We start from the raw sequence: 26,903 nt of genomic DNA, 5'->3' as shown, positions 1-26,903 counted from the left end.
CAGATTTTGACATCAAATTTTGGGGTAAAAAAGTGCATCTTATACACCGAAAAATATGTTACTTTTAAAAGTTAATTTAAAAAATATTTTTGTAAACCACTCAATAGACTAACTTAGTATGACAAACAAAACTGATAGACTATTTGTTAGGCAATACTAACAAGATTCTTTACAGTACAGAATAATGTTGGCAAGTTATAAATAGATGACAAAGACTAACTTGAGCTGAAAGCTTCAGAGGGTCACTCCCTCCAGTAGAAACAGGAGTTAAACTTGATGTAAGAACTTTAACATAAGATCTAGCTGTGTTGAGTCGCAGACGGTACAAGTCATGCTGGAAACTTCTATGCATTCCTAGACATTTGAAATGTTCACTTTTCGTTAATATCATAAAGCATGTGTCTTAGAATTACTTTGCATATACTCCACTAATTTTCTTAGCTATAACTGGTAAACCTTTAAACATATGTTTTCAGACATTGGTTAAAGTAAACACCTTCCACCACCAGTTTTGCAGAACAAAGGAAACTAAAACATTTTTATGGTATAATTCTTAGAACTTAAAGAAATATAAGGAATCACACTGATCTTGTTCACTGTTATAATTTGTATCTTCGAATATAATACTAGATTTCACTAATTTTATGTATGGGTTCTTCTGAATCATGTACTATGTCTAAGATTTCAAACCATTTAGATTCTTCTGAATCACGTTATTATGTTTCAGATTTTTACAGCTTTTAGATTCTTCTGAATCATGTTATCGTGTCCAAGATTTTTTACAGCTTTTGGGTTCTTCTGAATCACATTATTGTGTATAAGACCTTACAGCTTTTGGATTCTTCTGAACCACATTGTTGAGTTTAAGATCTTACAACTTTTGGATTCTTCTGAACCACATTGTTGAGTTTAAGATCTTACAGCGGGTTCAGAAGAATCCAAATTAAACTCAACGTTGTTGTGGTTCAGAAGAATCCAAAAGCTGTAAGATCGTAAGATCTTAAACTCAACAATGTGGTTCAGAAGAATCCAAAAGCTGTAAGATCTTAAACTCAACAAAGCTTTTGGATTCTTCTGAACCACATTGTTAAGTTTAAGATCTTACAGCTTTTGGATTCTTCTGAACCACATTGTTGAGTTTACGATCTTACAGCTTTTGGATTTTTTTGAATCACATTATTGCGTATAAGATCTTACAGCTTTTGGGTTCTTCTGAATCACAATATTATGTAAAATGTGGTTCAGAAGAATCCAAAAGCTGTAAGATCTGTTGAGTTTGAGATCTTACAGCTTTTGGGTTTTTCTGAATCACACTACAAACTACATTATATAAAAATGTAAACCTATCTTATATAATTATCAAGCTTTGGCTTTTAGTTGGTGAAACACAGCTTCTGAATATGGGTGACAGTAAAGTTAAGACTAAACTTTAGATATGTTTTCCAAAAACGTGAAAATTAATTGAATTATTTCAAAATGGTTTAATACAGAAAGACAAAAACTGAGAGGCAAATTGAGTAAAAATAACAAAGAGTACCAGTTTCTGTGGATATACCATTCATCTACACATTTCTTCATAGAACAAATTATTACCTTCAGATTTTGATTTTGTTTATTGGAAATATGTTTAATGAAAGTTTATTTAATTTTGCAATTTGTTTTTTGCAAGAGAAATCATATTTAAGAAATGAAACTGGGCCATACTCACTCACTGCATTTTCTCTTTCATGCATGGTTTGATCTACAAACAACTTAGTTTTCTTAGGAACACTGAGCTTCATGTGTTGAGCTGCGGGTGGCCCTGGAGTAAGGTTTTTAGGGTCAAACTTTGCTGTTCGCTTTAGAATCTTTATTATCAGCCCACCACCTAAAATAAGCAAGCTTTACTATAAAATTACATTCAAGTGGATAAAAATATGTATAATTTTTCAATAAAAATACTTGTTAGATGTATTGTTTCTAATCTGCTCTAACACAATATGAGTTCAACTCAGAATTTTGTAGAATGGATGATATCCATTATTGTTACAGATAATGATAACACTCTTGATAACAGGCTGTATTCAACCCTGAAATTGACATGTATTAAATTCAATTGTTAGAACAGTTTTCCAAGTGTTATTTTTAATAAAAGATACTACTGAAAAAAACTTAAGAATCCTAATTTACTTCTACTAATATGAGTTTGTCATGTAACTGTTTGAAAAAGTACAACCTCATAATCATTTTTGTTATCCAAGTATGTTTTATTACCAGAGATGAGAATAGATCAGGCTGAAAAAATCTGGAGGTTAAAGGAAGGCACAGCCAAGTCCATGATAGACACCATGATGTAGCAGGAGGATAGAAAATGAAATATTTTAAAAGGAAATCTAGTGTATTTGGACATAATATTTAGACGTTCATATAGAATTAATATTTATTGCTACTATATTGTATATTTCCTATATTTGTGTCCTAATAGCAGTAGAAAAAACACCAACTTTCCAAAATAAGACACTTAATTCTTTCAAGGAGATTATTCTTTCAATTTGGTATCTTTCCAGATAAGGACCATCAATTTAAAATAAACCTATACATTTTATGCATTTTCATCACAAACTTTCTAAAGTATACTCATTTTGAAATGCAACTGACAACAACACATAAGAGCTAGTTTTAATGTCATGCTGATTTACAGAGCAGAGACAAGCCTGATTTAGAAAGACTATACGCTATTAGTCAAGCAGACTTTAAGACTCCAGTGTTTACTTTCAATTCTAATAACAAAGCTTTTCTATGGCATATATACATTTTGTATTCAGCATCCATCTCAACTCCTCCAATACTCCAAGTTTTTCTCATACGAGCTGAAGTAATCTTGTAAGTGGCTAGTAGCATATCTAAAAAAGTAACTGCAAATTGCCAAGAAATTCTCATCTCTGTATTACAAGGAAAATGCTGAAGTCTGTATTTTAGCATGTTGAATTAGTTTTTCCAACACCATATATATTCATCTTGTACAGATATAACTGATTTGGTGAATCTAAGTATCAAATAAAAGTCAACAAAACATCATTTGTTTTTCAAAACTTAAAGACAAGTTTTCTATATTAGTACAAAGTTATCTGATGAATCTTAGTGTCAAAATTAAATTCAACAAAAGTTATTATTTTCCTACACTTAAAATATATTTCCAATGCAGTACCTCACCTCTACTCACATAATGGCTATTCTCAGTCAGTGCTGCCCTCTATGTGTAAATGTTTTTGCATGTCTCAAGCCTTGAAACTCTCACCTACTCCATGATCAATGTAGTTCACTGCATCTTCACATGTAAATTATCATGCGACAACCCTCCATCAATAGGAGCGCAATACACCCTCCAAACACATGTGACTCCCTCTATTTGATTCTACCTGAACATTACTTCGAGAAAGGCAGAAAGTAACCACTGGTTTTAAGTGGGGAGGAAGTGTGAGAGGAGGTAAGTAACTATTGGAAATATATTTAAGTGTAGGAAAATTATAATTTCCGATACAATACCAAACCTCTTCTCACATAATAGCTAGAATCCCACATTGAAAAATGGAGGGACCATTGCAAAGGATATAGATAAGAATCCTTTGAAAGTGTCCTAAGAACACCCATGGAGTGCTGGGAGAGGAACACACGTGGGAGACTACACCACTTCTCTACCAAGTATATTTTTCATCCAGTGTGCTAGTAGGTGTCGCATAAACTGGCTAAAATTGGGAGGAGCACATATAATGAAGTAGAGAAAAATCTGGCTGGTTCTGACCCCACATCCCATTGATAACACTGGAATCATAGCGCAGGATAAAAATGAATGTAAGGTCCCCAGCCACAGATCAATGGTGGGGAAAGCTAAAATGGATGTTCACCTTGGTGTAGAGTGGCTAGGGCACATCAGACTGTACTTGGCAGGTCAACTCCAGTCCAAAACTAGGCGGGATAGGGCATACGCAATCTGACCTGTGGTAGAAGGAGGGTCCACACCATCTTCACCTCAAATTTAGTAGAATGGAAGGAGAAAATTTCCATTCTGGTCGACTCAAACAGGGTACATGTGTGCAAATCCAGAATTAACACCAGTCATCCGGAAACCCAACATCCAAATGATGGTAGGAAGGGCCAATGTGGCAGTTCCCTTCAAATCCAAAACCAATTGAACTGATTCCATTCTGTGCAACATCTACCTCAGATAGTGAACCTCCCCGAGATGGAATGCCAGAGGAACAACATTCATCCTGCACAACATCATCTTCCGGATATGACCACACAGAAGCTGGAGCACATGGATGACCAGTTGACACCTTGACATCTCAATCTACCACAGATGTGGGGTGAATCAAACCAGATTCATGCAACATCAACCTCTGGAACTAACCACATGGAGGTGGAAAGCATGAGGCACAAACCCATGACTGAGGTAGGATGAGGAATCGAGACCAACACATGTTTGAAGATTTACATTGATTGATCCAGCTCTAATCCAAAAACACTCATTGGGAACTGACATCCAGTCGATAGTATGACAAGAGATCCTAATCAGAGGAGTGAACTGCAATGTAGCAGATGTACTCAAATTTATGGAATATACTATTGTGACATATATGCAACATCATCTCCTGGATATGACCTCACAGAAGCTGGAGCACATGGGTGTGCAACATCAACCTCTGGGACCCAATTGCACAGATATGGTATTCACAAATGGAGGTTCTATGCCATTTGCACCAGCAGAACACGACTGCCTACTCTCTACTTGATGGAAGTGAACACGTTTAGTATGTTGCCTCCATGGTCTACCACCCCAGCAGCTAGGAACTGGAAAATGGCAAGGGCTGTCATACTCCACTAGAATAAATTGGGGGAGAAATGCTGTGGAGAGTCTGGAGGAATTCCAACACTGCAGACAGTGCAATGGGTGACCACAAAAACCATATTTTGAAAAGCAGACTGCCCCTGATTTATTCAGTCAAAGGGATGGCAGGAATTCCTTTTTGCTTTAACCATGAAAGTCCATGTGTTAGTATGTTCTGGAATGGGCATGTGGATGAAGCAAAATACCACGAGGAAAACCTATTAGCAATCTTGTTGAACACCCCATTTTGACAGTGTGTATTATTGGGCATGGGTATTAATTGATATTGATGGGATTAGCCTTCACCTGATGACAACTTCGTGCGAGATGACCCATACAACCCTCAGCAAATTACCCCAAGCAACATCATCCTCGAGGACCCAACCCCATTGAGGTTGAGCATCAGGAGTAGCCATGTGTAACCCGCACAACATCATTCTCCAGATAGAACTGCACAGAGACTGTAGCTAATGTATTACATCTAGATCTCAAGTTACCACAGTCCATAGGACAATCAGAGCTGGGACCGCACAACATTAACCTCTGGGACCCACTGCATGGAGGTGGAACAACTGAGTCACTAGGTGGCAGATAATATACCCTGGTTGTAGAGTGTGGATTTTTGGAATGGATAGATAAGTAGCATACCTGGAGAGGGAATGCTTACCACTGAGCAAGATCCTAAACCTAAAGTGGACATGCCAATGTAAGCAAAAGTAAGATATAAAAATGATAACTTACCAAGTCTCAGTTGAACTGATGTCAGAAAGTAGTACCCTGATGAGGAAAAAACAGCCACTCGATGAAAGTAGTGGGAGATGAATGAATGAAGTGTTGTCGACATGCCCAACTGAAGAATTTTCTCCAACAGATGATAGAGGTGAGATGCCAAGGAAAGTAAGGTGCCATATTTGATGCAATGACATCTGCAACAAGTTGTGGGAAGAAAGAGATAGGGAGGAAGATGCAAAGGAAGATGTAAAGGTAGAAGGGGAAAGGTCATGTAAGAAGGAAAGGTTCCAGGGAATGAAAAGGCAGGATTAGAAACCATGGAAGGAGGCCACGTGGGCAATATAACAAAGAAGAGCATAGATGTGACATAGAAGTCTATCCATATTAGATTGAGAATAAAGGTGGGAAGCAGAGAGAAGGGATATCAGCATGAATGAATAATGTCCTCTATAAGCTGCTGAAGTTTTGGGCAGGAAAGATTGATCCAGATAAAGGAGAACATATTTGAAATGGAACAGAATACATGAAACATCAATGGCAAAGATATCAGATGACAATGTCCACATGTTAAAAGTAGTAAGAAATAAGTTTTAAGGGATAGGTGATACAGAGAACAGGAGAACAAAGGTTCAAATAGAGGGAGTGTGAGAGAGTGATGAGCCACCTAATGAGGAGACTGACAAATCTGGAAGAAATGCAATAAAAGGAAGATGGTTAGAGAGAAAAACACAACATGATACCCAGAAAAACATAAGTTGTTGGACAAGGCTGCTTGATAACCTGTAATGAAAGAGACAGAAACCACATGGTCAAAAACCAAGGTAAGAAAATGCATAACAAGAGGAACAGTGGATTGAAGAGGGGAAATCCTACAGTTTAATGACCAATGGTGAATGGACTGGGATAAAAAGGAAGTAACATGCATGGACAATTTAACTATCCTTGCAAGGGACCAAATAAATGCCAGGTATGAAGTCGGAGGGTGAGGGGTGGATGGGATGAAAGACCAGTGGCTGAGATTGATGGAGGAGGAATTGGGTGAGAGGAAGAGGTAATGGGGGTAGGGATAAGTTGGAGCTGAAGGAGAAGAGGAAACCAAGGTTATGCCAGTCAGTAAGGAGCAATCAGAAGGACCTAACACAGAATGGAAAGGATGACTGAAGTCACCCTGGGAAGGAGCTGGATAGGATGGTAAGCATAAAGGTACTGGTTTGTCCAGTCCTGACTGAGAGCATCCACTGCCAGGGCCTGTGGATAAGGAACCAGAGAATAAAAAAGACGTAACTTGGTGTTGAGGAAAGTGGCAAAATAATCTAGATGAGGAGCACCTAGTGATTGCAAAGCCAGTGGAAAATCTGAGGGTTGAGAAACCACTCCGTGGGGTAAATATAATTGTGTCGAGAAAGAAAATCCACCACAAAGTTGAAAGCACCCAAAACATGACATGCTATGAGACATAGCTGCAGTGTATAGGCCCAATAAAGTAGTATAATGTTTGACCACAAAGGGAATGAGAATGGGTGCCTCCTTGGGGATTGATGAATGATATGAGAGACAATGGTGGAATTGTCTGAATGGATCATGAAAAGTCTGTTCCATACAACAGAAAGAAAATGATCCAAAGCATGTTGACATGATATGACATTTCTAACTGAAACAATTGTCTGGAAGCCTCCTACTGATTGACCCATGTGGCCCAACCACGGAGAGAAGCGTCAGTGAACAAATGCAAATGTGAATGAGGAGGAAGAAGTGGTACCCCTGCCATAATGTTGTCCTTGTTCAATCACCAATGGAGATTATTAAAAAAAGACGGAGGAAGAGTAATTAAGGAGTCCACAGGATCCTAAACAAGATTCTACTGGTTGTGCAATGTCCACTAAAGAGATTGCATAAGTGCACGACCCAAGGGGAATAGGGCTTCCATGGAAGCTCAAGTCCCCAAAAGTGATAGAACCTCACATGCAGAAAGAGAGGAAGAATAAAGGATGTGGAGAACTGAAAGCTCCATTGAATGCACACAAAATGGAGAAGGTTGGGACTGACAGAGGTATGTGTTAAAAAACACACCCTAGTGGACAAAATATTGGATAGAAATCAGGAAAGGCTTCTCCATTTAAAAAAAACAGCACAAGCTGCTTCTGTCAATAGTATATGAGTGTGTTGAGAAGAATCCAGTTCAGAAGGAGTTAATAGAAGCCAGTAATCCATGTAGTGGTGGAAGTGCAACCATCAAGCCTGCATGAGTTGGGCAAAAGCTTTGACCACTCATACAGTGCTGAAGCAAGCCTGAAAGGTAAGGCACAAAACTGAAATACAACCCTTTTGTGGACAGACCAAAGACAGCATCGGGACTGGTGAGAAATGGGAATGTGGAGATAAGCATCCGAGATGTCCAACTTGGTCATCCACAGACCTGCAGAAAAAGCCCACCAAAGGGTGGGAGCAGATGCCATGGTGAAGTGGAAAAGATCCAGAAATTGGTTGAGGTGGGACAGATCGATTATAGGAGGCTAGTCCCCAATGTTCTTGGGGAGGACAAGAAGCCTGGAGTAAAAACTTGGGGAAGGCTAGCTAACAGGCTCAATAGCATGCAATGAGAGAAGAGTCTGAACAGCTTTGGATAGAAACTGACTGGTCGCAGGATCCCAAGGAAATTGGTTGGTTATTTGTTTTGCATGTAGTGCAAAGCTACACGAGGGCTATTTGCACTAACCATCCCTAATTTAGCAGTGTAAGACAAGGGGGAAGGCAGCTAGTCATTACCACCCACCGCCAACTCTTTTTAACAATGAATAGTAGGACTGAACATCACAATGGCTGAAAAGGCGAGCATGTTTGGTGTGACAGGGATTCGAACCCACAACCCGCAGATTGCGAGTTGAGCACCCATGCTGGGCCCCCGAGGAAATGGGAAGGTTATTGGAGCCAAAGACAAAGGAGGAGGGTAGAGAAAACAAAGAAAACGTACCTCTGACAAAACTCTGATCATCAATAGGTTGGGAGTGAACTCCAACCATAGGTGAACAGAATTGGATAAACGTGTCCCTACTGGGAATGACATCAGATAGTCACCATTGTTGTCAACAAAGAGTATGATTGTGAGTCAAATGACAGACTATCTGACCCTTAGTGTAAGGAACAGGCAAAGGCTGGGAGGGTGAAGGACAGGAAACAGGTATAGAGTAAGGTACGGGAGCAGGCTGAGACAAATGAGGAGCCAAGGAAGAAAGGATGAGTTTTGCCTCGCAGATTCCATACATGATTCCAAATATTCAGGACTATCTCCAAAAAGAGACCTATGAAGAAAGTGGGCCATTCACAGGTCATGAAAATATGTGTAAAGGTGATATGTAAGGTGAAGATAAAGGAAAGAAGATTGGGTTTGGGTTTAAACATACAGAATTCACAGGATATGCCTCCCTCCCCACACACACACAAAGGCAAAAATGACTCCAGCTGCTGGAAGTCAAGAAAGGGATCAAAGGCATGAAAGTAAGCCAAAGCATAAATGAACAGCCCGACAAAAAGGCATACTGGCATCATCCCTCAATTCAAGAGAAAGAGAGAAGACAAAGTAACTGGAAGATGGGGCGATGTGAAGTTTTCAGAGACAGGATCATATGAAACTAGGGATACAGAAAAACGTAACAAACCTAGAAAACATATCCGTAAAGGGTGAGGTAGACCTAGCAGATTCCACAGGAGAGTTACAGGCATTGACAGAAGGCGGTAAAAATCCTCCTAATCATGAATAGGTACTACAGGGTCAGGAAGATCCCAGACAATGTCGAGAAAAAAGGGATAACACATAAAATTAAAACTTCCTGCAAATGATAGCCAAAGAATCCCCAGCTGAGACCCCCATGCCTGAAGCCTGTGTCACGACAATCAAAGTAGTTCTAACTGTAGCTAAAGTCATGACACTAAATTTCAAGTTCATAATTGACTGGGAGAAAGAGCAAAATAAAAAATAAAATAAAGGTAAGTTTTCTTGATCACAAACTACACTGAAGAAACTGTAGAAAAAAAGTAGTAAGAATGGAAAGCATTACTTCGAAAAGAGATAAAAAATTTGTGATAAATGATATGTCTGCACAAGACCACTGCCTAACAAGAAGTGATGATTAAGTAGAAATGAACAGAGGGAACCATGTGCATTAGGTTGATGTGTTGCACTCTTATTGGTGGAGGGTTGCACATGATGATTTACATACGAAGATGCAGTGAACCACATTGATTGTGGGGTAGGTGGGAGTTTAGAGGACAGCACTCAATGATAATATTGGTAACATCATGTTTGTTTTTTCAAAATTTACTGACAATTTTCTTCCATATTAGCACAAACTGATCTGATGAATCTAAGTATCAAATACAAGTCAGCAAAAATAGCTTTTTTACAAAATAAAAAGATGATTCTTTTCATCTTAGCACAAACTGTTTTGATGAATCTAAGTATCAAATAGGTGAACAAAAATATCATGTTTGTTTTTTAAAAATATAAAGATGATTTTTTTCAGTGTTAGCACAAACCTCGAGTGGTCATAATAAGAGTGTTCTCTTCTCTGCCATAGCGGCCAAATTTGATTCCTGTTACTACGTCCTCTGCTGGCACTACATCAACCAAGTATTTGTCTTGATAAAGTTGTATAAGTCCATTACTCAGTGCAATAACGATCAGCTGAATTCCTAGGTAAGTAATATCTATTGTTTCCATAGCAACAATACTAGATTCTAGCTTGATGGTCCACAAATTTCTTCCCTGATGATAAAATAAACTAGAAATGGTTAGAACATTCCAATAATTCCTAAGAAAATCTCACAAATTGAGTTGAACATAATGTTTAATATCTCAATCTATTATAAAATATTCTTTTAATGTAGCTTGAAAATTTATTCAGATTGTAACTGAAAATGATTTTAATTTAAAAGTGTTTTGTATTTATTGCAAAACTTCTTAAGCTATCTGTCATCATTCATAATATTAAACTACCAACCAGTGGGAATGCAGTCAGTTAGCAGCTCCAACTATGTTAAGAGATTAACTGTCACTCTTATAACATACCCACAGTTTAAGGCGCAGGAAATATTTTGTGGTATTACACAGATTTGAACCTAGCTCACCAGCTCTGAAATCCAGAGCTCTACCACATGTCCAACCTGTGCTCCAAACTAGATGTCTTATATATATTATGAACTGTGGTGTCTGTCTCCCATTTGAAAAGCTGCACATGCAAGCAAAGCTCAACATTCACTTTTGAAATGATGGGAGAAAAGGTATGAATAATGTTGATGCCAAATTTTATTTCACAAGCAGGATATTCTACACTAAATTGTTAGAAATTAATCACGCTATCATTCACATATCAAAATGTGATATAACTTAAAGAATAAAAATGTAGATTTACCATGTGTTATTGTTGAGCAACTCTTAGCATGACTGAAATGCTCAACAGTTACTTTTCACAGTGGGCGATATAAGTAACTCAGAGCTTTGGCTCTAAGTGAAACCAAGATTGCAACACAATTAATCTTTTTTAAAGTCCATGAAATAATTTAAATTGAAAAATTAACTTTAACTTTTCCCATCACTGGGGATGGGTACTTTTGCTTGTAACATATAATTTCAGGACAACAAAGGACCTGTTTGTCCACCTAAGCCATCACACCCATTAAACTACACTTTAAAATGAAAATTAATACACAAAGTCAGTCCTTATCATTCAAATATTTATCAATACTTCCCTTACAATTAACTACATTCATCCTATAAGAAGGCAACTCATTCCAAAAGTAAACCATCCTGTTAGAAAATAAAGCCATCGTAGATGAAGATGACTCCTACCCTGCCAAAATTTACATTTGTGTTCCCTAGTCTTACCAAGGATGAAGCAGAATCCCTATATTTGGGTAGTGGGGGCTGCATGACTGAATTTTACCAACAAGATAGCACACACTGAATAAAAAGATAATTAGCATTTCCAAATATTGTTAAAACAGGAAATTCTTTATTTTTCTCCAGAAATTTCCTCAAAAAGACAGGCAAAAAATTTTCATTGAAAATCGGATGGTTGCTGACAAATGAAATACTTTTTGTGAGGGTAGAAATACTATGCTCCCTCCCCTTCACTACACCCCTAAGCCATACCATTCTAACCATTAAGTTTGAAAAAAAATGATGCCTCAACACCATCAATTCCATATATAATCTTAAATACCACACTCAAATCCACTCTAACTTTTTATTTTTTAAGATAAAATAATTTCAGAGACCTTAACCTGTCCTTGTATGGCAACCTTTCCATATGAGGTATCATTCTAGTGGAACTCCTCAGAATTTGTTGCAACAATTCAATGTCCTTCTTATGGTAAGGATCGAAAACTGAATGCAATATTTCAAATCTGGTCTAACCAATGATTAATAAAATTAAAATATAACCTCTTTAGACTTGTATTCATATTTCTGTGGATACAATCTAAAATCATATTTGCCCTGCCCTAGCAATAGTACATAGCTTGGAAAGTTTAATAGACTTATAAACTAGAACACCAAGATCCCTTTCTTCCATAACACTGTTAAGGTTATTCACATAAAAATTATACTCATAATTCAAATTGTTACATCCCAAATAACCAAATATTTTTGTAAAGCAGCAGCATCTTCCTCACAGCAAGTAGCAACATTGAAAACTTTAATATCATCAAAAAATTGTCATATTTTTTTTACTATTCCTTTATGTATATCACTGATGTAAATAAAAAAATGCAAAGGTCTTGACACTGAGCCCTAAGGTACTTCACCTATGACATATAATTCAGCAAGAAAAAAAAACCCACTTAGAACTATTCTTTGCTTTCTTCCATCCAGCCAGTGTTCTATTCAATGAGTCAACCTATCCCCTATACCTATAGAGATACTTTTTAACAAGCTTGTAATGTGGCCCCTTGTCAAATGCTTTCTGAAAATCTACATCTCTACCCTCATCTTCATAACCTCTTCAGAGAATGTCAAAAGATAAGAAAAGCATGATCTTCATATAGTGAAACCAATTAACAATTAAGATAAAGAAATCTACTGCTATTTGCAGATAATTGTTTTTATGTGTTACAGAATTGAGAAAAAACAAGACAACTGTACATTTCACAAATACATCATTTGTTCATGACCATGGTTTTGCCAGCAAAAGCATCATTAGGTCTTGTTTTTCCTCAATTCTATAATTATGGAATTTCACCAAGTATTGATGGTTTCAAGTATCAATTATATTTTTTGTGTTAGTTTCAACATCTTTGTTACTTCAGTATAAATACTGTTTGAAATTATGCTAGAAACTCATGTTACTTATTATCAACCTAAAAGTCTTGAAAAATTCTTATGTCACAGTAATAGTACTAGCATTATTGGAATCACACACATTTCACAATGAAAAATATCCTAAGTATAAAATATGCTTTTAAAAATTGATTACAAAATATGTAAGTGTAAAAAATATCAGAAAAGACTAATAAGCAAGTTTGTTTCATTAGTAAACTTAATTATAAACCAAACTTAGTTTTTAAGAGATTTCAGTTTTGTTGGATTGTAGATGTTCAGTATAAATTTTTAAATTGAAGACTTTTAACTTTAGTATACATTCTATTTATTAATATATTTACAGGTACATATAAGTTTCAATAAAATTTTATGTCTTTAATAATATAAGTTTTATTTTGCAGTGATTGATTTTTATGCATCTGTTAGCAAGTTTACCGAGTTAAAGAATGGTTTTGATAGTGAAAAACAGCTCTTCAACAGATTCCTCATTATCTGACATGCTTGGTTTAATTCATTTAGCATAACTTTTATTTATATACTGCTGAATGATCTGACAAACAGTAAGTATACTCTTATAAACCATTCTGTCAAATTAGGACGTGCGATAACCATCAGACAGGTGAGTTGGCACTATGAAGAAGTAAACCTTCTTAGCTCACCTTCATAGAGAAACAGCTCAGTGTTTGATCCATACAGCCCACAACAACAGTGTTCTTGACTCTCAGTAAACCCACTGGTTGAGATAAGAGCTCTACACAGAGACGTCCTGTTTTGAAGCCTCTGTCACATATAACTTATAATTATTACATTGTATATATTATCTCCTAGTGAAAACAAAAAATACTGTATATTATTTTACACTACTGTCACTCTCTCTCTGGTAAAGTTTCAACAAAGTAGGCTTGAAATTTCATGTTATATTTGTGGTTGTGTTATTACTCGTTAAAAGGAACAAAAAAGGCATCTATAAAATCCAGAACTTCTACAAAGCTCAGAGATAACAAATGCAATATTCAATTTCAAATAACTTTAGTATTTAAGTTATTGTGTAAATAATTAAAATTTCGAACTCATATATAAAAATCTAAATACAATAATTGAAGTGTATAATTTTGCTAGATTAAGTATCAAGTTGAGTTTTTAAATCATGAAAAAAGAAACAAGATTAAATTTCTACAATGGCATAAACTGCTGAATGTTAACTTTCAAATGTTATATTTTATTTCAGGTTTTTGTATATTATCAAATTCCATTTATCTATTTTTGAAAACTCTTTTATCTTAGGTATTACAAGTACTAAACACCTCACTTTCTGAAAATGAAATTTTTCATCTCAAGCATTTACAATAACTTAAGATACTGAACATCTAGCTTTTTGAAAATGAAATATTTCACTTCAAGAAAGTACAATAATTTCAATTACTTAACATCTAGCTTATTGAAACTGAACTATTTCATCTCAAACACCTGAAATAATTTCAATTATTAAACACCTAACTTTTTGAAAGTTAACATTTTCCTAAATTGAAAATATATTTCCAATAAATACCCCCTCACACAAAAAGCTTTTCTTGACTTATACTGCCCTCTATCAGCACAAATTTTCAGCCATTAGCTTTGATACTCCCATATACCCTCACATATGTTAATGTGAGATATCTGCATACTAACATGCAAATGATTATAAAGCAACCTTCCACCAACAGGAGTGTGATACTACCCCTATCATAACTAGCACCCTCTCTAATCTTGCAGTTGTTCACCACTTCTCAACTGGCAGTCTTCTTGTGTAGACGTGTTTTTCATTCGAGGTTAACATATGCAAAAGTTTTTACCTTCTTAATTTTCAGACTTCTTTTCTATATCATTTACTTTTGTTATTTCCTGTTTTTGTTCTACGTGAAGAGTTAAGATTTTTTTCCTCCTCTCTCCTGCTTCACTTTGAGAGTTGTGCACTTGTAGTTTCAGATGGTCATGACTACAACTGCTGCAGCAAATTTACTGATCACTTCCACGATTATCAGCCCATGAAGTGATGGCTCTGGTGCATCTGGATTTGACCAATTTCATGCAACATTCAGAATACACTGTCCTATCATACCTGCTCAGGGTTTGATTGATTAGGAAGTAGAGGATGTGGACAGCCTCCCCCCTCCTGAATATGCCTCTCAGTTATGTGTCATTTCAGGGGAATTGCCCAGATCACCTTCACCTTTTATAGAATTGATTAATCTAGTATGTTATTTACTGTCCTTATCCCCCATTTCATATGGTTCCACCTTCCGCCCTTCTCGGGAATGAGCATTTGGGTCAATATTTAGTGTTTCCTCCTTCCCTGGATATTGGAGTTCATGCAAATCATTTTGGGGAGCAACTATGTTTGGGGGTCAGTATGCCTCTACCCCCACACACTATGGACGATCATGCTTTTGCTTATCATCATTCCAACTTCCCTTATTTAGACCCACAGTGTTTTGAGTTGCTTATCCCTTTGTGGGGATTGGACCCCAATACTTTGATTATATTTTCCCAACCACAGTTTTGTTGTATTCGTCTTACCCTGACCACCCTTCTACATTCCATATCCTCCCTTCACCTTTTGTCTCAGGCTGTTCATCGTTCCCCTGAAGGGTTTTCAGATGAAACTCAGAATCTCCTTTTTGCTACCAGGGCATGTCTTTCCTCTTTGGCCCTTGCATTAGAGACGTGGCTACTCTATTGTGGGGACATTCTAGGTACAGACATCGTTTCATCTAGGATTTGTTTACCTCCCATCTCATTGCATGACTTCCTCATGGCACCTTTTTTAGCATCAAGAGGTGCTTGTAGTATTCCTAACTCACTGGAGATGATGGTTTAGTCAACCCATCTGCATATCTCTGTATCATCTTTAGCCTCTCATTTATTCCACCAACCCATTCCCATCCTGTGTCTTGCCCTTACACTTCAGGGACTATGTTCTAGGGTCAGGGCTGATAGGGGCCAGAATCCAGGCTCCACATGTTCAATGTGGGATTCTAGCTTTTTTGTGAGCTGATGTAAGATACCGTATCAAAAGTTAACATTTTCCTAAACTGAAAATAAATTTCCGATATATAAAGTTACCTCCTCTCACATTTCCCACCCATCCTTCCCACTTCCAGTGTGGTTTGGTTTGATCTGACCAATCTCAAAGTGGTTAACAGCTGCAAGATTAGAAAGAGCTCTAGTTATGATAGGGGTAGTATTACACTCCTATTGGTGGAGGGTCGCTGTATAATCATTTGCATGTTAGTATGCAGATATCCCACTTTAACATACGTGAGGGTAAGTGAGAGTATCAAGGCGAGTGGCAAGTGAAAACTTGAGCCAATAGAGTGCAGTATCAGTTGAGAAAAGCTTTTTGTGAAAAGAGGTAAGATATTGTATTGAAATTTAAGTTTTTCATCTCAAGCAACTACAGTACACAATTTTATTTTACATGAAATCTTTTCTCAACCATACACATTAACTTCAGCTAGTGAACATCGAAATTACTGAAACTGAAATATTTCATCTCAAGCAACTATATAACATTTAACTTTTTGAAACTGAAGTCTTTCATAGCTTCAGCTAATGAACACCTAATTTTTGAAACTGAAGTCTTTCATAGCTTCAGCTAATGAACACCTAATTTTTGAAACTGAAGTCTTTCATAGCTTCAGCTAATGAACACCTAATTTTTGAAACTGAAGTCTTTCATAGCTTCAGCTAATGAACACCTAATTTTTGAAACTGAAGTCTTTCATAGCTTCAGCTAATGAACACCTAATTTTTGAAACTGGAATCTTTCATCTCAAGTACTTACGATAACTTCAACTACTGAACACCTAACTTATTGAAGCTGAACTCTTTCAATGGAAGAATCCAAAATAATTTCAATTACTGAACATTTAACCTTTTGAAAATGAAATATTTCGTCTTCAGCAACAATAATAACTTCAAATACTGAACATCTAACTTTTAGAAACTGAATTCTTTTATCTCAAGCAACTACAATAACTTCACCTAGTGAACACCTAAAACTTTTGAAGCTGAAATCTTCCACCTTAAGCAACTAAAATATTTCATGGAAAATTTCTAAACCATAATCAACCACTGGAAATCCTATCTTTCATATTAAGTTTCTATACTTTAATGAATGCCTACCTGAAGTTTATAGGTCCAAATTATGAACTACTGAATACCTACCTTTTATGAATAAACATCACTATTATTGACTGCTGAAAAATTACTTTATTTGTGTCTTATGTTAAATCTCTACACCATCATTATTAACAAATTAATACTCATCTTTAGAGACTGGATTCTGACATGTTCAAGTGTTATATAACCATTATCAACTAGTAAATGCCTACATTTTAAAACTGTATTCTATCATTTCAAGTTTCTACATTATAACTGAAAATTACTGAATGCCTGTCCTTTGAGAGTGCATTATGTTATGTCCAGTTACTACATCACCATTATTAGTTACTGAACACCTGTCCTTTGAGAGTGTACTCTGCTGTGTCCAGTTACTGCATTATCACTATCAATTACTGAATACCCGCTTATTGAAAGTGCATTCTGTTGTGTCCAGTTGTATCTCCTTTATCTATTACTGACCACCTGTCCTTTGAAAGTGTACTCTGTTGTGTCCAGTTACTACTTTAACATTATCAGTTACAGAACACCTGTCCTTTGAGAGTTTAGTCCATTGTGTCTAGTTACCATGTCTCCTTTATCAATTACTGAACACCTTTCTTTTGAAAGTGTACTCTGTTGTGTCCAGTTACTACTTTAACATTATCAGTTACAGAACATCTGTCTTATAAAGTGTAGTATGTCACATCACTAAATATTTAAAGATTTTTGTTTGAGAGATCTTTACATCAAGTTTTTATATCACCATAACTACTAAATCCCTAACTTGTGAGTGCAGTTTAACACATCATTCTTCTTTATAACCATCATCAACTACTGAATGTATAACTTTAGAGTATGTAATATGTTAGGTTTCTAGAGTTCATATATTTGACCAAAGTTCCCAGACTTTTCAAGGATTTTCTACAAGAGAATTATATATTTTCCAAAACCAACAATTACTTAAGAATACAAAATTACAATATTCATTAGAACCTACTAAAGTTGCTTAACTTAATAGAAGTACTACAATACATTAGTGTTCTTTTAAATTGCCATTAAGATGATCAACTATCTCTAGAAAACACTGAAACTCAAAAATAAGCTCTTTAAAATGTCAGTGAATAATATAAACAAGATAACCCTCTTGAAGTTTGAACTGTACAAGTCTACACCCACACCTATTAAAGCATATAATTTCTCCTCTACTCATGTCATTACCTATCAAAGGTCAGTCTTATGTAAGTAAGTTGTCTCACAATCTTGAAATAGCATGACAATCATAAACTCCACAAGCTGATAACCCTATTTATTTACCTAACATGAGTGATGGTATAATGTTGATTTTTCACAACAAACCACTTAAGTACACAATTATTTATACCTATTGGTTGCTGAAAAGTTGAAACATATCTTAGACACTAAGTCTTTTTGATTCATAAAAATTCAGTTACATAATTCTAAAGCTGATGTTTCAGGTTATGACTATGAAGTTATTAAATGAACAGTATGTATAAAAGTTAATAAAATGAACACTATACACACAGACATACTCCGTCATTATCTCTTTTTCAAATTTAACACAGAACTACTTGGAGGTTATCTGTGCTAGCCATCCCTAATTTAAAAGTGACAGACTTAAGGGACAAGAGATAGTCAACACCATAAATGCCAACACTTCAGCTACTCTTTACCAATTAATAGTGGGATAAACTGTAACATTATAGCACCCACACAGCTGAAAGGGTGAGCATGTTTGATGACAGGACCATCAGTATCTAACCAAATGTGACATTATTCACAGGAGTGTCCACTAAATTATATTAAGCATGTTAAGTAATTCTGTACTTAAACATTCCATTATTAGCTGCAACAAAACATTAAATGTTTTATTATATTCTTAGTCAGATCTTAATATGTTAGTCACACAAATATTATTGTAACACATACAGTTCAGGTAGTAAATGACTTATTAAACATTCAGGAATAAGAAAGTAGCTACAGTTATCTTGTGATATTTAACTAGTTCTTCAGGCAAGCAACTAAGTTGATGATGGATTGTGACAGACAAGAGTTAAAACAATTTATCAAAAATAAAAGAAGCAAAAATGTTGTATTTTCCAATATTTTAAAATTTCTGGTTAAAAGTATTTTGATGAAGACATTATCAGTTTTAAAGAACTTTCAATTTCCAAATCTTCAGAACATTTGGGAATGTGGTCTGTCATGTTAAGATTCTAGATCTATCATCAACTATTGGTGGCTTACCTTGTTTAACTGAATCATCACCATCAACTAATGGCTGCAAACGTCTTTTAACATCAAGGTTCTATATCACAATGATCAAATATTGGCAGCCTACCATATTTAATATAGAGTTTCTATATACAAAAAAAACTACTAGTTCCCTACCTTGTTTAATATCAAGGTTCTGTATTATTATTATTAATACTAGCTACGATTTTATTTAATATCAAGTTTCTATATCCAATAAAAACTACTGGTTGCCTTGTTTAATATCAAGGTTCTATGTCACCATCATCAACTACTGGCTGTCTATCTTGCCTAATATGAAAGTTCTATATCCAATAAAAACTACAGGTTGCCTACCTTGTTTAATACCAAGATTCTATATCACCATCATCAACTACTGGCTGCCTATCTTGCCTAATATGAAAGTTATATATCAATCCACATCAACTACTGGTTGCTTATCTTGTTTAATATCAAGGTTTTATATTACCATCATCAAGAACTGACTACCTACCTTGTTTACTATTAAGGTCTATATCAACAATTACTGACTGTATACCTTGTTTAATATCAAGTTTATATATCCAACAAAAACTAATGGTTGTTTACCTTGTTTAACTCTCTTGCTATGGCCGCAGTCAATTTGACCTTGTTTGTGACCCCAAATTACCCTTTAAAGTTTTCATACTATAACTTTTAATATGTTTTGTACATCTTCAGAAAGTTTCATAAAACTTTCAGAAAACATTACAAATCTTTTGTGGACAAAAAAATCAGAATTTTTAATGAAGTATTTTTACTAAACATCTCTTCAGGAATATATGGAGTCAATGTGTTTACTGCTCCAAGGCAAACTGATTTTCATGTTAAGATTAGAAATACTTTTCTTCATCTGAAAATTGTCAAATTTCACTTGCATAATCACTAAAACCTCATAAATAAATATCAAATGTTTTTCAGTAAAACTTTAAATTTTATCTGTTATTTTCTCTACCCTAACTATACACATTCAGTTTATTTGACTGACCTCTTAACCACCATAAGAAAATATGAAATAAATCTAATTTACCATTTTTTCTAGAATGACTGCAACGTGTAATAGGAAATTAGTTGTTTATCCTAAATAATTCAAAGATTGTAAAGTATACAACTGTTTCTATTTAAAGTTTATTATTTTATTGCCCTTTGAACTGTGTCTAGCTAATAATCCAAATCACTCTGCAAATGTGCAGCTCATGTTACCATATCAAATTACTTAACGTACAAAATACTTAGTTACTTTTATAATAATAAATAAAGAATATACATTAAAAACAACAAATATAGTACTTACTTGGATCTTCTTTTGAATATCAAGGTTCTATAGTGCCATAATTAAATAAAGGCTATCTACCCTTTTTAATATCAAGATTTTATATCACCATCATCAAATACTCATTGCCTTTGTTCTTTAACCTAATAGCCCCAGCACCATTTTTCAATTACTTTCTGTGTATGGTATTGCATTACATTCAAAATTTAATTAAACCACTTTAATATAAATATATGAAAATGAAATTAACATTATATTGTATGTTATAATTTGAATTTTAATGATATCTAAGTTTTAATTACTTTGTTTAAAATAAACCTTTAAAAAATACTTAAACTTCAGTTTTCGTGTCATGTAATTCATATGCTTTGAAAAATCTCAACTTTAGCCCCATTTCTCTCTTAGGCACACAGGCTGGCATGTACAGGTATTTCTACACACTAAGTACATATGTTTGACCTAATTGTCATGTGAGATCTAAAATTTACAAGTTGGGTTGTCTGGGAAACAGATATAAATTTTCCAATTGTTGACGGCTGCCACGCCCACCTTCTATACTTTGCCTTGAGATCTACAACATACAGGTAGTTAGTTAACACAAGTCTATATAGTCATTATAAAGAGCTCAGTATACACTATACTCTACCAATGGTTAATTTAAAATTGGCACATAGTTTTCCTTACTGTGTACATGTAACTGCCATTCATATTGTTGTTTGCTCGATCAACTATAGCACATACAGTGGTTTCTTACTTAAACATGCTATAGTTATAGACACAGTTAAATTGTATTTAGGTCTTACTTTTATATTTTAGTTAATTGTGTATTATGTTTGTTTTAAAAATCATGAAAATTAAAAATAAACTATAAATGAAAACATAAAGACTTGAAATTATGCATATAATAAAAATATGACTGCTCTAGTGGATTTCTGTGAAGAGTTGAATGGTATGAACTTATTTCCATTCGTTAATTTTAAACATTTCATTGCACTGTATGTTGATGACAATAGATATAATTAGTGATATAGCAGAGAAAATGAAAAATAAAATATAAATATTTATATTAAAAAACTTTTGATATTCATTTGTGAGGTCCTAGAGATTAAGCAAATGAAATGTGAAACTGTAAGATAAAAATAGCATTTTTATACTTCATATAAAAAACCCCTAGCAGGTGAACTATTCAAAGTGCGAGTGCAAATAACTACATTAATAACAAATTTTTCTTAGAAATAGTAGAAAAAAATCAAAATTAAATGTTTTATTTTTCTGAAACTACATAGATTTAGGAACATTCTTGTCATATGTTAAATAATTTCATCCACTAGTTTTATTTTTGGAACAAAATATGATAAGAGCAACATTACCTTTCTCGGATAGAGCTGGGAGTAATAGGTTAATATCAAGGTTCTATATTATCATCACCAACTGCTGACTGCCTACCTTGTTTAACCATATGTGTACAGGTGGGGATTAAAATGTACATGCATGACTTTTCAGAAGACTTACATTCAAAAATTATTTAAACTACTTTATAACCAATGTATATCAATAAACTTGGCATCAAAACATAGTTAATAAACCAAATTTTAATATTATACAAGATAAAACTTCTTAATTCAAAAGGAAGTATAAAAAATGCTCAACATTCACTCTTGTATTTCATATAACATGTCCCTGATGTAGGTTGTTCAATTTACATTTTATTACATTTATAATACAATGTCAATAGTGCCTGATCAATTAGAAACTCAAACTTCACATACCAACAAGCTAGAATATAAAATAAGAACCTTCCACCTTCTTGATTTGCTATGATACCAATATGTTTAACAAGCATACCAGAGAAGCCCCTTCCATCTCTTCATTCTTTTAAAGCCACTTATTTAGTCGTGCCTAGCTATCTTAAATACATGCTTATAACAAATACAAAGAACAGATTTTTAACCACATAAGTTCGACAGTTATTTGTAAATTTTATGATAAGAAAAGCATTTGCACTAGGAAATGTTGAAGTGGGTTTACTCAGAATCATTGCTCTGAACATAAATTAATTTTTTTTACTTAAATACACATTAGTTAGAAAGTCAGTTAAATTATATTAGTTTTTATGATGCTCTTATTCAAGTGAATGATATTATTTTGTTTCCTAGAGGGCATATTTAAAATTTACACAAATAATTAAAATGTTACAGTATCTGATAAGATACTGGTAAGCTAATTACAGATTTGTACTTTGTAGGCCAGTTTTTCTATATAATTATAAATTTGTCTACTGAATATGTTGGCCAAATTGACCACGTTTAGATTTTTCCCTCTACTCCTTGATCTTTTGAGTTTGGCAAAATTACTTATACTATGGATATTGCTAAGCCATAATGTAAATTTCACTCCAAGCTTTTTGCTTTACTGAGATATAACTAAGAGCTCTATATGTTTGCATGCATTTCAGAGCAGGTGTTACGATTTGCCAGAAACAGCATAATGACTTATGTGATGATTTATTGCTTTATTGTCTGGGAGATTACTGCATCATACAGCAAAATAAAAACACAACAGTAAACATGATTAATAAAAGAATAAGTGTTTAAACTGTGAATATAAGTAATCTGTAACTACATTCTCAATACTGAAAATTGTGTTACTTAACTCATTTCATGATCTTTTTTCATTAAACTTGGATTTCTCTAAAGACCCTGTAATCAAGTATGATATTTATTTAGAGATATCTACAGATAAAACATACCAAAACATACTTACCAAAATATACTTTTGATATTCATTTAGGGGTTTTTTAGAGGTTATGCAAATGAAATGTGAAAATTTTAAAATGAAAAAAGATATTTTTATTCCTGTCATGAAATTCACATTTCATGCAGCCTGACTCAGTAGATTCTTAGACAAATCTTTAGTTGGAATTTTTTTTGTGTACAATGTACCTTTTACGTTTACTAAATGATTGCCAAATTTTGTGAAGATACACATAGTAAATTAGGAATTATAGTGCTTGTTAATTCAACAGTATGGGAATGGTCCAATTGACCACCCCTATATACATAGGATTAATACCATTACCATTATAAACTACTGGCTGCATACTTTGTGTAATATCAAGATTCTATATTGCCAATATCAACTACTCAATGTCTATCTTGTTTATATGAAGGTTCTTTACCTATTAGCAACTACTATATTGTTAGGCCAAGTTTCTACATTGCCATTATCAGTAATGAATGATTAACTTTGGAAATTGTATTCTGTCAAGTTTCTAAGTTATCAATATCAGTTACTGAACGCTTGCATTTAGAAGGTATCTTGTCATGTGAAGTTTCTACATAACCAATATCAGTTACTGAATGTTTACTAGTAAAGACTGTATTCAGTCATGTGAAGTTTCTAAGTTATCAACATCAGTTACTGAACGCTTGCATTTAGAAAGTATTTTGTCATGTGAAGTTTCTACATAACCAATATCAGTTACTGAATGTTTACTAGTAAAGACTGTATTCAGTCATGTGAAGTTTCTAAGTTATCAACATCAGTTACTGAACGCTTGCCTTTAGAAAGTATTTTGTCATGTGAAGTTTCTATATAACCAATATCAGTTACTGAATGTTTACTACTAAAGACTGTATTCATTCATGTCAAGTTTCTAAGTTATCAACATCAGTTACTGAACACTTGCCTTTAAAAAGTATTTTGTCATGTGAAGTTTCTAAATAACCAATATCAGTTACTGAATGTTTACTACTAAAGACTGTATTCAGTCATGTCAAGTTTCTAAGTTATCAACATCAGTTACTGAACGCTTCTAGAGACTGTATTCTGTCATGTAAAGTTTCTAAGTTATCAGTACCAATTACTGAATACTTATCTTCTTTTACATTATTCTATTATGTCAAGTTCCAACACTACCATTATCAATTTACTAAATGCTTATATTTTAAGGCTTTTTCTGTCAAGTTGCTATGATACTATAATCAATTGGTAAACATGTACATTTTATGTCAAGTTCTTACTCATCCATTTTCAACTGCTGAATGCATATCTCTTAATTGTAGTCTAACATGTTATGTTCATATAGCCATCATAAATAAATATACAAATTCTCAACTAAGTAGTGCCTACCTTTTGAGAGTATAAAGTATTCCATCTCGGCAGGCAACAATGATTCTGTATTCTACATCAAACAAACCAGTCACATTTAGAAATGCGGGAACACTAGGAACTGTCATCTAGAAAATATAATAAAAATGCTAAATATTTTAAATTATTTCTTTATAAAAATTAAACACAAGAAATGAAAAAGAAAAATTATGTAACTCATGAAAAGGCAAGATTTAAAATAACAGAAACTGGCATTCAGTTACGATTTACACCAAATTTTGTTTAATATGGCATTGGTTCACCTTGTATTAGCTATATTATGACTTGTGTTTGTACAAATTACATTAAGATTAGATCTTGTATTCCAAAACTGCTGCAAAACTTGTATTATTTACACTATGCCTAGATCTTGCATTAGAGTGTAGCATTATTATTGGGTTTTGTCTGAGAGATGCCTTCCAAATGAGGAGGGAGTTTGCCTCTGCAGAACTTCTTGAGATGGAGACAACATAAGCCAATCATCCATATAATAATGGAAGTGAAAACCCAAAGAATGAATTCACTCAGTGACTGCTCTCATAAGCCAATTGAAAATATACAGGGCTGTGGCAAACCCAAAGGGTAGTACTTAGAACTGAAAATATTGATTGTGGTGCACAAACCAGAGGAATCGATCGTACAATTGACAAACTGAAATGCGAACAAATGCATTGGAATTTATAATTTTCTTACATTGGAATTTTATTTGCAACCGGTACTTACCTCCCCTCACATGTATATAGCTATTCTCATTCAGTGTTGTCCTCTATATGCAAAACTGTTTCGCATGCAACAAGCATTGAAACTCCCACCTACCCTAAAATCCACGTGGTTCACAGCATCATTGCATATAAATCATCATCACTAGGTGGGAGACAATATACCCGGTATGTCTTATTGTTGGCTGTAGAGTGCGGAATCTGTTTAGGTACGTAGCATACCTGGACAGGCAATGCTTGCCACTGAGTGTGAACATAGACTTAAAAGGGACATTCCCCTGGAAGGAAAGTAATAAATTTAAAAAAATAATTTACCAAGTCACAGGTGAATCAATAAACATAAAAAGAAAAAAAAAACAATTTCATGGAAGCATTAGTAATAGTATGTGGAAGTTATGACATGAACTTTGGAAATCTGAAATGAAATGCACTTGATAAAACTTTTTAGTGAACAAACTGTAGAAATTGAACAAAGTTAGAGAAAATATTGCATGAAGAACAACACAATCTGCACTCCATAACTGCCTAACGAGCAATGATAGTTAGGTAGAATTGAATAGAGGGCATCACACGCATCAGGAGGCTGTGTTGCACTCTTACTGGTGGAAGGTTGTTGCATGATGATTTACATACGAATATGTTGTTGACCATGTGGATCATAGCGTAGGTGGGAGTTTCAAGGCTTGTGGCATGCTAAACAATTTTTCATATAGAGGGCAGCACTGAACGAGAATCTATATAAAAAAATAAGAGTTTTGTCTGTACATTGCTTAGAATAGTGTACTTTTTGCATATCTTCACGTTTCATACACCAGAGAAGCCGAAACAACCCTTACACGGGAACACGAGTGCACTGATTTCGATGAAACTTTTTTCTTTGTTCTATACATGTGTGAGAAGGTTATAGGCTACTTGGATTTTTGGAATTCACCTTAGGGCTCCGCCCCACTGGTCTTCAAAGTTCTAATGTTATTCTTATGGACATTTTTTGTTTTAATGATTACCATAGTAACACTGAATACAATGTAAAATTCTCAAAACAATGTTTATTATCTCTATGTTGGAAAGAAAACAACTCCTGCAAAAATTTGTTGCATCACTCCAGCTGTCTGTGCTTTATTTTGTTTATGTTTTGGCATTATTTATTGCTTTTAAGGTTATATTTCTTTAAAAGAAGTATTTCTTTGCTAAGGGTCGCTCGCCCGTCCAATCGGCATTGCTCTTTTGCGCTTGACTCACGAACTGCGTTCTTTCTTATATATTTTTTATTTTTTATGAACACTATCCTTGGAGTTTAAAAACTATATGTAGCCTGCTCAAGAGTCAGATCTTCTCGCAGCCTATTTATCCATGCCCCAGGTGGACGTACTTCCAATATCGTCTATCAAGAGGATCTTCAGTAAATAAAACTAA

The 26,903-nt window shown here is 34.4% G+C and overlaps 1 protein-coding gene across 1 annotated transcript in view; it reads right to left on the bottom strand.

Moving 5' to 3' along the window:
- Positions 1 to 26,903, bottom strand: part of LOC106464825 (Bardet-Biedl syndrome 1 protein homolog) — a gene marked incomplete at its 5' end in the record, with an annotated part of 49,089 nt that overhangs the window by 6,050 nt on the left and 16,136 nt on the right. Inside the window, 5 exons of the mRNA XM_013924980.2 lie at positions 221 to 354; positions 1,709 to 1,867; positions 10,133 to 10,361; positions 13,574 to 13,694; positions 24,754 to 24,860. Coding sequence (XP_013780434.1) covers positions 221 to 354; positions 1,709 to 1,867; positions 10,133 to 10,361; positions 13,574 to 13,694; positions 24,754 to 24,860 — 750 coding nt within the window. The remainder of the gene's footprint in view (positions 1 to 220; positions 355 to 1,708; positions 1,868 to 10,132; positions 10,362 to 13,573; positions 13,695 to 24,753; positions 24,861 to 26,903) is intronic.

The sequence above is a fragment of the Limulus polyphemus genome, unplaced genomic scaffold (genome assembly GCF_000517525.1).
Source record: "Limulus polyphemus unplaced genomic scaffold, Limulus_polyphemus-2.1.2 Scaffold1752, whole genome shotgun sequence".
NCBI lineage: Eukaryota > Metazoa > Arthropoda > Merostomata > Xiphosura > Limulidae > Limulus > Limulus polyphemus.
The sequence above is the reverse complement of the archived record's forward strand: the minus strand, read 5'-3'. Positions and strand labels throughout refer to the sequence as shown.